This window comes from Cervus elaphus, chromosome 20 (genome assembly GCF_910594005.1).
Source record: "Cervus elaphus chromosome 20, mCerEla1.1, whole genome shotgun sequence".
Lineage (NCBI taxonomy): Eukaryota > Metazoa > Chordata > Mammalia > Artiodactyla > Cervidae > Cervus > Cervus elaphus.
In genome coordinates, this window is record NC_057834.1 from 115,201,550 (window position 1) to 115,216,892 (window position 15,343).

Below are 15,343 nucleotides of genomic sequence, written 5' to 3' on the forward strand. Positions count from 1 at the left end.
TATTCTACATGTTTCTCTAAATTTAGATGCTGTAAAATCATGCTCTCTCTTTAATTTCACTTCATTCCAGTACAGAATATAAATTTATATAGTTAAAAATAGGAAGACTTCTGATGGAACTTCTAGAATTCATTACTTTAATTAAATCTCATGTTCTGTTTGAACTCATTCAATTTGTTCAGTACTTAACATTGCTTTTGAGGGATGTTTCAGTGCCTTGGTAAATTTTCTTTCTGCTGCTGCTGCTAAGTTGCTTCAGTCATGTCCAACTTTGTGCGACCCCATAGACGGAAGCCAACCAGGCTCCTCCATCCCTGGGATTCTCTAGGCAAGAACACTGGAGTGGGTTGCTATTTCCTTCTCCAATGCATGAAAGTGAAAAGTGAAAGTGAAGTCGCTCAGCTGTGTCCCACTCTTAGCGATCCTTGGACTTCTGCCTACCAGACTCCGCCATCCATGGGATTTTCCAGGCAAGAGTACTGGAGTGGGGTGCCATTGCCTTCTCCGAATTTTTCTTTCTAATAATTGCTATTTTCTAAAAGCTTCAATGGCTGAAGTTTTTTTTTTTTATCTTTTTTCATTGAACTTTAGTCTTCGATTAAAGATTTCCCACTGATTTTGAACAATATGCAACCAATCATTAAAGGACTTGGCCTTCAAAAAGATTCAGTAGTGAGACACTTAGGTTGGGTTTATAAAGTCAGTCTGAAAGATTCCAGCCTTTAAAATCTGATGACAGGTTGCAAGTAGGGAACACATATTTCCACGTTTAAGTATATTTTTGTTTTGTTTTCAGTACCATTTTTATCCTTAAAATTTTAACTGTGGTTATATATAAACATTTATAAGTTTTGGCAATTGCAGCTAACTCATTAATACTGATTCCACTAGAGTGCCATGATAAATAGAAGTAGCCTCAAAAGTTTTATGCAATTATCTATTTTCTAGAGAAATTTTAGTACGTAATTTTGTATTAAATGTATAATTTCTTCTCTTTAGCTCATTGTTCTTGAAAGGATTTATCGGGTGATAATAAAGATTGTCAAGCAACAAAATAAACAGTTCTAAAATTATACCATACAATAAATGGCAAAACCACCTCGAGGTTTTAGACTATTGACTCCTCACACATACTTCATTTGCACCTCGCCTGTAGTTTCTCGCTTACTTCGCTGGCTAGTGGCCTGGTGCATGTTGCAGGCCATTGCACATCTCACTGTATCAACTGTGTCAGCAGGAGCACCAGCATTAAATATTCCTTCTACTGTCTCAAAAGGATATAAAGAGTTAGCTGTCCATGGTTGCTTGTGTCTGAGGATACTTTTCACTGTCTTCTGTATGATGTCCTTGAAAAGGTGTTATGTTTTATCTGTAAAGAGTTAGGGGAAAGATGGAATTATCACTGGTCTTTTTTACGATTTCATCACTTGTTCAAGTGGTTAGAACACTTAAGACACTGTTAGCTTGGCCAGAAAATAGGTGAATGCAGTAGAGGTGTTCTAAATTCATTTTGATTTATTTTAATGTGGTGATTAATGAAAAATACTTCATTCAAGGAAGTGAAAACTGTGAGACAAGTGGTAAACCACATGGGATGTTGAGACAAGAGATTGTACTGTCCTGAGCAAACCAGGGCATATGAGAAACAGCATGGTAATGTGGAAGAGTATGGAACTTAGAGTAGGACAGACCTGCATTCAAGTCCAGTCTCTGCCATTTAAAAGCTTGGACAAGGAACCTGTCTGAAACTTGGTGTATTAGGGTTCTCAGAGAAACAGAACCAGTAGGACAGCCACTCACACTGACCAATTTAAATTTTAAAGAATTGACTCATGTCTTTGTGGAGACTGGCAAGTCCTAAATCTGCAGGGCCTGTTGGGGACTGAGGGGAGAGTTGATGTTGCAGTCGAGCCTGAAGGTGATCTCGAGGCAGAATTACTTCTTCCTTTGGGGAGATCAGTCTCTCTTAGGACTTTCAACTGCTTGGATGAGACCTCCCCACATTACGGAGGATAATCTGCTTTATGGCTTTAAATGTTAATCACATCTAAAAAAAATACCTTTACAGTAACATGTAGACTGGTATTTGACCAAACAACGGGGTTCTATTGCTTCACCAATTGACAAGTGAAACTAACTTTCACATGACATTTCTTTATTTACTTATTGGTAAGATAATATATGACTCACAGGATTAAGTGTGGTAGTATTTATAAAGCACTTAGTATAATGTGTTCTCAGAATAGGCACTGAGTGCATGTTGGCCCATTAAGACTATAGGCCCAACTTTGATGCTTGAAGATCTTTTTCCCTGTTTATCTTCGTATTTCTTACTAAACTTCTCCTGTCTCTTCATCTACTTAATAAGTCTTGTCAAATCTGTCTTAAAAACTTTTTCTTCAAACCAAACCCTTCTTTTTCACCCTTGCCAGTGTTTAGGTCCTCTACAGGGCCATTAAAATTTTGTCCTAAGTAACCCTCTGCATGCCATCCTACTTTCCCTCTTCACGTACAAATAATCACTTAGTTAATTAGTATTAACTAATATTAGGCTCTTGAGTGTGTCCTCTTTTCCATCCTTATTTTCTTTACTTTTACCATGGGAGTTGAAGCCCTTCATCAGTTGTCTTTTGTAACAGCGGTCCCTAACCTTTTTGGCACCAGGGACCAGTTTCATGGAAGATAGTTTTTCCATGGACTGGGGGGTTGGGTGGAGGGGACAGTTTTGGGATGATTCAAGTACATTATATTTATTGTGAACTTTATTATTACTACATTGTGTTATATAATAAGGTAATAATACAACTCACCATAATGCCTAATTAGTAGGACCCTTGAGCTTGTTTTCCTGCAACTAGAGTGATTGTAAATACAGATGAAATTTCGCTCCCTTGCCTGCCCCTCACCACCTGCTGTGCAGCCTAGTTCGTAATAGGCCATGGACCAGAATGTGGTTGGGGACCCCTTATAATCTTATCTCTAATCCTTATCACCGTTTAGAACTCCTTACTATTCTCGACAAATGTAACTGAGATTTCTGTTGATTGCATTTATACCTTTGTGTGGAATCACTGTCTCCCCTACACCTCAGATTTCTGCACTGGTGTCACCCTCATGAAACCTTCCTGTATTTCCTCCCAATTCCAGAACATTCTTACACATTCATGTACAATGAACCTGAGCCTTCAAACATTGATACTCCTTAGCTGCCTTTCAGATGAGACAATATATCTGTTCATCAGCTGACCTAGGAACCGTTTAGACTGTATTATGAATTGAATGGACTTCCCAGGTAGTGCAGTGGTAAAGAATCTGCCTGCCAGTATAAGAGATGCAGGTTCCATCCCTGGGTTGGGAAGATCCCCTGGAGGAGGAAATGGCAACCCACTCTAGTATTCTTGCCTGGAAAATTCCATGGATGGAGGATCCTGGTGGGTACAGCCCATGGAGTTGCAAAGAGCCACACACACACGTGAATTGAACACCACTCCCTGCTACAAGCATTTCAGATCTGATATTAATATCATTTTTTGTTCATTAGTTTGTATATTCACTTGATTATTTTATTGAAGTGGTTTTTTAATTTTGTTCATAGGTACTTTGGGGACTTGGGTAGAGGATGAACTCTTAAGGTTTTGGGCTTCTCAGTTGCTTTTTAACCAAATCATTTCACCATAATTTGTTATATGTTGAGTTTCTGAGTAAAATTTTAGGAGAGGAAAAGAGTTCTGATATCAAAAACAATTTTAAAATTCCTGTTTTGTTTCTTGTCTACCTAATTCTTGGTAATCTACATGGCTGCTTTTATTTACTCTCCCTCCCCCCCGAAAGAAACAAAATTGAAAATTTTGAAATCGTGGATATATTAATTGTATTTATCTTTGTTTCAATTATCTGTTGAATGAATGTAATTATATTAATAAAAGTCATTGAATAGCATTTAATTTCTAATTATTTATTTATTTTAGTTATCAAGTGGAAATCCTCTTTATGAGAAATACTATAGACAGGTAAGATGATTGTTTCTTATAGAATATACTTTCAACTCCTGATTGTATTCAGCCAGCTGAATAAATTTGACATTTCTTGTTTTCATTTTCTTGTGCTTTAATCTCCTGCTTTGATTAATGTGTTTAACAAGTTTTCAGAAAAATTAAGGAAAGATAATTAAGCCCAAACACTTGTCTTAAATATCTGTCTTAAAAATCTATGTAGCATTGGATATATTCATCCAGATACAAACATTCAAATTAATTTAGAAGTTATTTAGAAATGACTTTTATGTTATTTTAAAGACGTTTTAAAGATTAATTTTCATCAAGTTGAAGCCATACACTCATATAAATATAAAATGAACATGTATCAAAGATTTTTCTTCAACTCATTAATTATTGAGAGAACCAGTGAGATATAAAAATGAGAATATGAGTTACAGAGATTTATATTCTCCATCAGAGAAAATTAATTTCATTGGTATGGATAGGAATCATTTGCATTACTATCAGTTTTATATAATTTAACCTCTTCCCCTACAGAGTATAAAATAAATAGCTTAGTTCATAGAAGTCAAAGGTGCAAACTATAGATCAGATAATCTTCTGAAAGCATAGACGGTATTATTTGCCCATTTCCAAATATCAGATCATTTTTATTTATAATTTCTTCACTTTCTGATCATGATTACTGAAAAGGCTGGTCTCATTATATTTGATCCTATTTTCTACATAATTGCAGCAAGTTTTAATGAACCACTGTAGGTCTTCTTGTGTGACTTACAAGCCTAAAGCCGTATACTTTTATATATATACATATATATATATACACACACATATACGTGTATTTAACAACTTCTAAGGCCAGGTAATTAGTTTCTGCTTAAAGCCTTTGTTATTTATACTTCTATTTTGAGGCTAGAATCCAAACTTTAGAAATTCACCTCTTCATATTTCACATGCAGTACATGTAAATTTGAGTGAATTTACCTCATCTTGGGATTTCCCATATTTGCTAAGGTTCCTGGCCTTCTGAGTAACCTTGCTTTAGTGCTTGAGACACTTGGGAGCTTACATACCATAGCAGGCTGGTCTTCTTGTCGGGGCCTGGTAGACTGGCTCTACATAGAGTCAGCCCCTGATCCTTAATAGTGTCTTGTTCTATCTGAATGAAAGAGAATCATTTCAAATATGGTCTTGTTTTTGTACAATTGGTTTACTCAACTATATCCTGATAAAAAGGAGAATAAATTGTTATTTAGCTTGTAACTACATGGCCATAAAAGATAAGGATATTCATTAAAGGTTTTTGATTTCTGAAGGGTCAGTGCAAATCAGATACCGTTGAAAATTATTTCATTCGGTTTACCAAAGCAGCGCCTGCTAAATTGAGGGATAATTTAGTAAAAAAGGGCTTTTCCACATATCCATTAGAAAATAGAATAGTAAAAATAATACCAGCAGTATTGCATGTAAAAAATCATAATTGAGTTTTCCTTAACACTTCACTCAGCTCTGTGTGATTAATTTGTGTTCTCCTGCATCTTGGGTCAGGAGTTTGCTTTTATGAGATACATCTACGTCCAGTATGCAGAGTCCTGGAATTTTGACTTGGTCTACTAGTATAGTCTGAAAGTTGTCTAAGTGATGTCAGCCTAGAAGTCTTTACCCAAAAGTCCATATTTTAAAGTGTTAATAGTTCAGAGTATGTGGTATTGTTCTTTCCGCGAGGCTCTGAGACTCTTCCTTTGTTGAAGAGGTGCCCTGTAGCTTATGCCAGAGCCTTTAGGCAGATACCAGAGTACAACAGAAACTGCCTGTAGATGACAAAGACTGAATGGCTGTGTTTGGTTATTATAGTAGCCAAAAGAATGGGAGATAGCAAAATTGTTTACTGGAATAGAGTGCATAACTATTTCTTCAGAGTTTGATCAGTGTTTCCCCTCAGTGCCTCTGTTTTTGGGCTGTCTGGGGAGAGAGATGATTCTTTTCTTCTTCAGCCCTTGTCAGGGAGTAGGCAAAGAAAAGGAGTTGTGGAGAATTCTAGAGGCTGATTTCCTAACCATTTTGTTCTTCCTTGTTACCCAAAATGTGGATTGGGCAATTCTTTCTTGTTTGCTGAGTGCCTGATTTATCCCATGTTCTAGCACTTGAAAGAAAGGATTTCTCTTTTGCTTCTTTGCCTGGTTTGGTCTGTCTGGAATGCTTTGTATATGTTTTAGTAAACTTAATCTTTTAAATAAAGTGGAAAAACAGCTAGCTCACAAATATCCTAGTATCATATTACTCTTCCCATGACTTTTTAAAATTTACTTTTCATTTTTTACAAATAGAACTTTACTTTAGGAAATCTCTACAGAAATGAGAGTCCTTTTTTTGTTGTTTTTCTGTTCTTCGTGACCTCATTCTGTCTTAAAGGAAAGTCCCCATCAGTTAAAATGATGTGTTTCCCTTAATGTGCTTTAGGAACTTAGCAGTTTTTTAAATGTTACTTAAAGTTTATAATAGAATCACTGCTAGTTTTAGAACTGATATTGCTTTGATTTTTTAATAAAGTGTTGCAGTTTCTTAAGAGTAAGTATAAAAGCAGAAGTTTATTATTTAAAGATATTAAAAAAAAAAAAAAAAACCACCAGGTAACTGTGCAGCTATTCACGTTTATCAGAAGACCTCTTCAGAAATTATTGCTCTTTTTCTCTATTACCATTCAAGTTTATTGGAATTTAAATGGCACCTATAGAAGACTTGGAATTAGAAGAAATGTGTTAATATTATGACTCCACTAATTTTTTCTACATCCTCTGAGCTTCAGGGGTTTTTTTGTTGTTTTTGGTTTTGGTTTGGCCACACTGCATAGCTTGTGGGATCTTAGTTCCCTGACCAACATTGAACCCAGGCCCCAGAAATGAAAGCGCCAAGTCCTAGCCACTGGTTCGCCAGGGAATTCCCCGAGCTCCAGTTCTATCATTTGTGTAATGGACATGATAAAAAACACATTGTAGATGGCCAGTGCTCTCTAGATGGTACTCTTCTCACATGGGTCTCCAGTATTACATTACACCTGATGCAAATATTACACCTGATGCGAAGAACTGACTCATTTGAAAAGACCCTGATGCTGGGAAAGATTGAAGGCAGGAGAAGGGGACAACAGAGGATGAAATAGTTGGATGGCATCACCGACTCAATGGACATGAGTTTAAGTAAACTGTGGGAATTGGTGATAGACAGGGAGGCCTGGCGTGCTACAGTCCATGGGGTCGCAAAGAGTTGGACACGACTGAGTGACTGAACTGAACTGAACTGAATATTACATGGCCTTTGTTAGTGAGAGGATTCCTGCTCTCTTTTTGAAAAACTCAGTTCTCAAATCATAGGGAGGAATGCAGGTAAATAATCATAATTTTATCTTTATGTTTTTTGTCAGCTTATGATTTGTATTTTTTCAGGTTGATACGGGCAATACTGGAAGGGTATTGGCTTCTGATGCTGCTGTATTCCTAAAAAAATCAGGACTTCCAGACCTGATACTTGGAAAGGTAGTATTTGTTCACTGTATCCATAACTAGATATAATGAATATTTATTAGTGTAGATAAATTGGATACAAATTCAAAAGACATCTTGAGAAACTTAGAACTGAGTCATGAAAGCAGTTTCAGTAATGCAATGGAGGGAATTTCTGGTGTAGTGATTTATCCTCTTGAAAAATACGGTATTTTTCAGATTTTTAGAAAACAAATTACTTTTTAGTAGAATGAAATGAGGAAGTAATAGTACATTTGAATGTTAGGGGAGAAACAGTGTAGACTGGGAACCTTGCCACTCACTCAGAATTGGCTGTTTCCCTGCTTCCTCTATTAGAACTGTCTCTTAACTGTATTTAGTATGTGGTAAATAGAGTAGGAGATGAGAGGCTTAGGAAAGAGCACAAAGAGGTGGAAAGTCCCTCTCTTGGCTTGATGTCCTTATAAATCCTTATGTATGGTATTGATATATATTCATCCCTGAAAAATAATCATTAATAATTTAATTATTCACAAATAAACATTAACTATTTCAGTTTACCCATAAGAAAGAATATCATCTTAATAAGGATCTAAAATCAAGGTAGCATGTTCTAGTAGAAAGAGCATTGGACTTAGAACCTGGCTTAATAAAAAAGTCATTGGACTGGAAGTTAGAACCTGGGCTTCAGTTCTTTCCCTGATGCCTTGGATGTTCATGAGTTAAGTCACTTAACCTCATTGGACCTTAATATCTTTGTGTAGGGTTACACTAAGTGATCGTCAAAGTTTCTTTCCGCTTTTAATTCTACAATTCTTAAATCTGACTACCAAAGAGCATGAGGTTGTCAGCTGCAGGAATTTTATTTTTCTGTAAGATGATTTTTGTTTTAAATATAGATTGATAACTTTTCTTCTTAATTTCAGATCTGGGATTTAGCTGACACAGATGGGAAAGGTATCCTGAACAAACAAGTAAGATTCAGAGACTGACATGAACAACTTTTGAGTGATTCAGAATAAAAAATAGCCAGCAGTTTTTTGTATTTTTAAACTAAAAATTTGTTTTTGCAAAATTAGGGTTTTGTAAGGACAAGTGTCATAATAAGGAAAATACTTCCAATAACTAGACATTAAAGTACCTAATTCCCAAAGATTAGAGTTAGTTTGGTGACATTAGTTCTCCTAGAGTGTCAGTTTGGGCTGCTATAACAAAATACCACAAACAGCAGAAATTTTTTGCTCACAGTTCTGGAAGCTGGAAGTCTGAAATAAATTGCCAGCATGATTCTAGTGAGAGCTAGCTTCTGGATTGCAGAGTTTTTCTTTATCCTTACATGGCAGAATGTGCTAGTGATTTCTCTCAACTCTCTTCTGTAAGGCACTGGGCCCATTTATAAGGGCCCTATCCTAGTGGTCTAAGTACGTCCCAGAGGCTCTGCCATTGTTTTGGGGAGTTTAGCTTTCAATATATGGATTTTGGGGGATACATTCAAATAATAACATGGGACTTATTTTTCCTAGTTATTCAGGGAGACTTTACTCTTTGTATCTTACTAAGTTTCTTATGTGTTCAGGGTTATAAATAAATGTGGATTTTATTATTTATGTGTTAAGATGGTATTGCCTTGTACATTTGAAGGGAATCTCTTGGCTAATCAAATCTAAGTATGGTGTATTCTGGTCTAGGTTCTATTGCTAACATATAAACTAAAAAATGGTTTATAGTCCAGAAGTCAGTCTTGGGCCAGAAATATGTGAAGGGGTTGTGGGTATTAGACATCATTAGAGTACTTTAAAGTTTCACTTGTTGGAGATAGATTTCAGAGTTCTACAGGATTAAATTCAAAGCTTGCTACATGCTGATACATTGGCTGAGTATTACTACTCAAAGTTAATTCCCCCTATAGGGATACCTGAAGCTGACTGAGAAAAAGGATGGAAAAATTAGATGAGGGGTCAGAAAACCCAGTCTCTTATTTAAGATTCCAAGGCTAGATTGTGGGTCCTCATTGGACCCCCTGGCCAGAAGAGCCAATTTGGTGCCTTGGAGACATTGGAAAACTAAATTCATGTGAGCATCCAGGGTGCTCTAGACTCAAGTCAGCAGATTATTTGTTGAGTACCTGTTTTGAGCCAGGCTTTGGAGATACAGAAGTAAAATGTGATGGAATGTGATCCCTGTCTTCAGGAACGTAACAGTAAAATAAATTCTTCACTGCTACTCCTAGTCTTTGGATGTTTAGTTTGAATTGCCTTTGTTATATCCAGGTGGTGGGATTTATGGATCTGCAGTTAAACTTTGATGTTTGCATTGAAGGAATAGATTTTTGAATTAACGTATGAAATTAAGGACATAAACCAATACTTACTGAGTTTTTATGAGCCAAAAATGATAGTGCTTTCTTCCTATAGTGTGGTTTTTAATTTTCTTCCTTACAGTACATTGTAAGAAATTAGCCCCCCTTTTAAAGAGGTGTTTTTTTTTTTTTTTTTTTTTACTTGCCTAAGGCCTCATAATAAGTAGCAGAACTAGAATTCAGTGCAGTAGCATTTCACTTGAGAGCCCATCCATACTACCAGGGATGTGGACTTGATTATCTAAGAGAATTGAATCTCATGCAGAATGACAAGAGAAAAAGGGTTATTTATAGAGTTCAGCATTTAAAGGATGGGAGGAGACAAGACTCCAGAAGATACTTGGAAGGTCAGAGCAGAACTTGGACAGCTTTATGAAGCTGTGCTGGTAGAGGAGAGTTTCAGGGAGGGTCACACTGTCCAGGCCGCCAAAACAAGTAGGTTGAGGTGTTTTCTTTTTTTCTTTTTTTTAAGAGTCTGTTGTATTTTGTAGCTATGAATTTGTGACAGTTGTTTCTCTGGCTAATGGTGGGAGTTGAAGTCAAATTGCATAGAAGCTTGTGTGGTGAATGAAAAGAAAAGGCGAGATCTTGAAATAGCATTTTTTCAAGATATTTATTAGTGAAGGCGAAGTACTGTATAAACAGACAACCTGCAAGTTTCTAGGAGTAGATTACGAATTGAGTAAGAAAGTTGTAGGTGAGAACTGGAGATTTGAGAAAAGCAGTAAAGGGTGGATTGCATCAGCAGCTGTACCTAGAGTATCGGCAAGTTGTAAGTAATCCTGACTGGAGTAAAAAGCTTTTGTTATGCCTATTCTGAGACTTGATTTTAACTGAGAACAGCTGAAAACAAGTTGCTTCAGTGTCTTCCCCACTTACTAATTAAATTTTGAACTGAGGCTTCAAATGCCAAAAATCCAAGGACTTTTGGGAGAGATAAGTATTTTGAAGTCAAGAAGTTATATAATTGTTTCAGATGTTGCATGGTTATTCTTTGTAGCTTTTCTGGAATAACAGTGACTGAGTCATTTGAATGATTGATCTAATGTCAAAATTTATAATCTTAAATCCAGATATGACTTTTGATAACCTTTTATTTATTTTCTTCTAGGTGTTATTTTCTTCTAGACTTTTTTCAAAGATTCTTTTTCTTAAGTGATAAAAATAATTTCTTACCATTATTAAATATTCTTTGGAACATGATTATTAATCTTGGTATATTTCCCATATCGTGTATATCAGTTTATTTTCTCATATATACTAATATTTTTTGCTGTTTATTATATCAAGAATATCTTTGTACATAGAGCTCTTCTTGTATTTAGAGCAAGTGTTTTTTAAAGCAAGTGTGCTATTGTATTCACTGAGACATAAAAATTTTGGAGTATTTGTGAATTGTTTTATATTTTCAGATTAAAGATATATGTGTAGATAGATGGATGGGTGGATGAATGGGTAGATGGATAATGCTCTTAACATTCATACTTTTCTTTCTCAGGAATTCTTTGTTGCTTTGCGTCTTGTGGCATGTGCCCAGAATGGATTGGAGGTTTCACTAAGTAGTTTGAACCTGGCTGTTCCTCCACCAAGATTTGTAAGAAATGCTTTTAAATTGTATTTTAAAAACTGATACCACATGATTAGAAAGTAGTATTTCCTTGCTTCTGTTTACTTTTATTTATTTAACTTCCTATTGATAGGCTTTTAGCTTGTTTCCAGTCTTTTATTATTTAAAAATTGCTGCAGTAAATAGAAACCTTGAATCTGTCACTTTGCATGTGCAGAAATATATGTATAAATTCTCAGATGTGGAATTGCTGTTTCAAAAGTTTGTGCGCTGTAATCTTCACTTAAAGTAGCTTGTCTTCCACAGTGGTGGTTTTAGTTCATCGTCCCACCAGCAATTGGTTCAGTGTACTTTCGCTAGCTTACTGTGGTCAAACGTTTGTTTCTTGTCAGTTTGGTAGGTGACCAGTGGAATGTAAGTGTGGTCTTAATTTATCCTTTTGGTTTTATGAAGTGAAGTTGAGTAGTTTTTCTCATGCTTATGAGCCACTTACGTTGTCTTTATGTGAAATGTCTGTTAATAACTTTTGCCTATTTTTCTTTGGTTGTTCGTCTTTTTTTTATTGAATTCAAGAGGTTCTTAATATATTAGGGAAACCGTTGTTTGTCTATATGAATCGCAAATATTTTTTCCCAGTTTGCTATTTGTCTTTTGACTTTGTGGTGATTTGTTTTCCCATAAAGAAGGTATTGTATTTAATGTAAATGAATTATTTGAATTTAAGTTTTTTATGGTTTTTTGGTTCACATTGACATTAGTCCTCATGTAAGGTGTGTATGGATTCAAATTTATATTTCTTCAAGATGACTACCATGTTTATTGAATAATCAGTCTTTTCCATACTGATTTGAAATGCCACCTCAATCATGACATTCTCATATGTATTTATTTTTTCTGGATTTTTCTGTTTATATCCATTGATCTGTTTATCCATATGTTGATTTCACATTGTTTCAATGATCATATTTGATAATTTATATCTGATAGGGCTAGTCCTCCCCATCTTACTGCTTTTTTCAGAAGTTTCATGGCTGTTCTTGTTTTTAAAATTCAGTATCTTAAAAGTATTTGGTCTAAGTATTATGAATTTAACTTCAGTTTTGAGAATTTCTATATTTCTGAGTTTAATTTTGGAGTCAGAGGGTTGATTTAGGGATTTGTTGCCTAACTATATACTGTTAGTAAAAATTTTCAAATATATCTGTCCCTACAAGCAAATAAACATAATAACTTGGACGTGCTATTGGTAGGTTCCTATACTTGTCACTTAGAAATCTTAAGTTGTGCTTGTCCCTGTCTGCTTTCCTTAAATATTGTGGGGAAAAGTCATCAGTTAACAGGGCCATGAATATTTTTGTTACATTCAGATAACTGTATCTTCATTTTATTTTGATTTCAGGTGTAATAGGATTTATTCTGTAAGACTTAACATGTTTTAGTTAGTACTCCACAGTCGTTTATGCAGCTAACACAGCTAATTCAGTTTTTGTTTCATTTGTCCTTCAGTCAAAGTCTGAGTTAATGTTAAATAATGTCCTTTGTGTATTGAGATCCAGCATTTTGTCTGAGTGTTTAAATCCAAAGATGATTTCCTCTTCATTTTTTATTGATATGAGGATTTCAGCCCTTCGTGTGTTACATTTTCCTTTTTAGCATGATACCAGTAGTCCTTTGCTAATCAGTGGAACCTCTGCAGCTGAGCTCCCATGGGCTGTAAAAGTAAGTAAACTTTTTGACTGTTCTTTTACCACACTTTGCTTCTTACCTACATAATCCTCTCCGCCTTCTTTCAAAATATATTGCAGGGTGTTTTAGACTTTCATTTTTTACTGTGGAGGAAATGCTGGTACTAGAAATTGCTTGAGTCATGTTATTCTCTGTCAGTCATTTTTTGACCGTATTGGCTTAATCTCATTTCTGTTGTAGTGTAAACTAAAAATGGTGATATCATAATCTGGTATTAACTAAAATATTTGATGAATACGTAGTTTACCCCACTGGTATTATTTCTTATTTGAAAAGTTCTGCCTAACTAAATATTCTGTTCATGACTCTAAAACAATTCTTTATGAAATCTTTTTCTGAAATGGGTATTTTGCCTTATAGTTATTTAGAAGCACCAAAATGGTTATAGCTATCTTAGCAGGTTTTAAAAATTGTAATTTTAAAATCGAATGTAGCAGATCAAATAATCTGTAATAAATGTATAGTTTTGTCAGAAAACCATTTTGGTTTGTATGCCTTGTGTGCTATTGTGTAAGGATCTGGTCTTGGCAAATCATGAATGATAGTTTTTATGTTATACGGATACTTTCTAGGGATTTTAGGAAATACCTTGTTATTGATAAGAAAAAGAAATCTTGCTTTGGAAAAAATGAGGGAAATGATGTTTATTTCTTTGGCAAGGATTTCTTTTAAAAAAATAATAAATTGAGTTTGAAGTGTAATTAATGCCATGTTTAGAAAGTCATAGACACATAAACACATAGCTGTGTGTTCTTATAGAAGTTATTGCTTTGCTTTGGGTCTGTTTGAGAGGGTTGGACTAGGTTCTCTTCTCAGAGTCCTTCAATCCCTGAAATCTTTTGATTTTAAAATCCCTGACTTTAACTTAGCAGTAGAAAAAGCAAAGCCGATGTTTCAGTTACTAAAGGAATGGAAGGGATTCTAAACTTTTGAGTGGAATAACTTAAATTACTATTTACTACAATATATTTGGATGAAAGTGAAATATGTTTTTTAAATGATCATTTTAAAAATGTTGCCTAGTCTTTGAAGACTTACTGTTTATAACTGCAGTTACGTTCCTTTCCCCATTATTTAACTTGCAATCTTTTTTTATATTATAGCCTGAAGATAAGGCCAAATATGATGCAATTTTTGATAGTTTATGCCCAGTGAATGGATTTCTGTCTGGTGATAAAGTGAAACCAGTGTTGCTCAACTCTAAGTTACCTGTGGATATTCTTGGAAGAGTAAGATACTAAATTCTAAGTGTAACTTTTATGTATTTTAATTTTACTTTAAATAGGAACAGTTTTAGTTCAGTTCAGTTGCTCAGTCGTGTCTGACTCTTTACGACCCCATGTTTAGCTCACTGTTAAAGAATACATAGATCCTATTTTGAAGTTGTGGTATTATAGAATTTTTTGTGCTCTCACTTAAAACTATTGCCAACTTTCTTTCTTTGGTTATTCCCTCTAAAATATGAGTGTTTGAAATTATTTGTCATAATCCTCTAGGTAAGGCCTTTTGTCTTTGGGTTGTATGCTCTGACCTCCCAGTTCCTTGATTTAATTTCCAGAGACCATCACTATTCTACATCTCCCTTTACTCCACGACTATATCATGAGGCCTGGTTAAAGGAATAGTTTCATCTCTGAAATCATAAATTCTACTCTCTAAAGAGAACTTCTTGGCTTTCTAGATTTCTTTCCTAGATACTTGCAAGACTAATTCTTTGACATCATTAAGACCTTTATATCAGATTCTTATTTTCTCTGTCCTTTGAATTTACTTTTTCCTTCATCCATCTTGGATTCTTTTGGTTCACAGTTTCATGTCAGTATCCTTAGCTTTCTTTGTCGTGTTTTCTAATCTCTCTCCTGCCTGATGAAAATCTAACCTTACATGAAGTTAATTATTTGCCTTCTCTCTGGTTGCACTTGGACTATTGAGAAAGTCTCATGAGATCAGTATCCTCACAGTTTTGTGATCACCAGCTTCAGCGGGGCTTTCTTTACTGTAGGCTCTCTTGTGCTGTTTGCATAGTGACTTCTTAATACACCTCTTTATATTTCAGACCTCGTCTGCTCTCTTTAAACCTCTAGTCTTTTCTTTTATTTCTTACTTAGACTATATAAGGTTGAATCATAGCTACACCATTTCTTAACTGTGTGACCTTGGGCAGATCATTAGA

General features: G+C 35.1%; 1 protein-coding gene across 8 annotated transcripts in view; it reads left to right on the forward strand.

The window, feature by feature from the left end:
* The window catches only part of EPS15 (epidermal growth factor receptor pathway substrate 15), a 139,598-nt gene that overhangs the window by 27,463 nt on the left and 96,792 nt on the right, over positions 1-15,343 (forward strand). For all 8 annotated transcript variants that reach the window (XM_043876708.1, XM_043876712.1, XM_043876713.1 and 5 more), the window contains exons 2-7: positions 3,969-4,010; positions 7,442-7,531; positions 8,425-8,472; positions 11,356-11,451; positions 13,078-13,143; positions 14,274-14,399. In XM_043876708.1, coding sequence (XP_043732643.1) covers positions 3,969-4,010; positions 7,442-7,531; positions 8,425-8,472; positions 11,356-11,451; positions 13,078-13,143; positions 14,274-14,399 — 468 coding nt within the window. The remainder of the gene's footprint in view (positions 1-3,968; positions 4,011-7,441; positions 7,532-8,424; positions 8,473-11,355; positions 11,452-13,077; positions 13,144-14,273; positions 14,400-15,343) is intronic.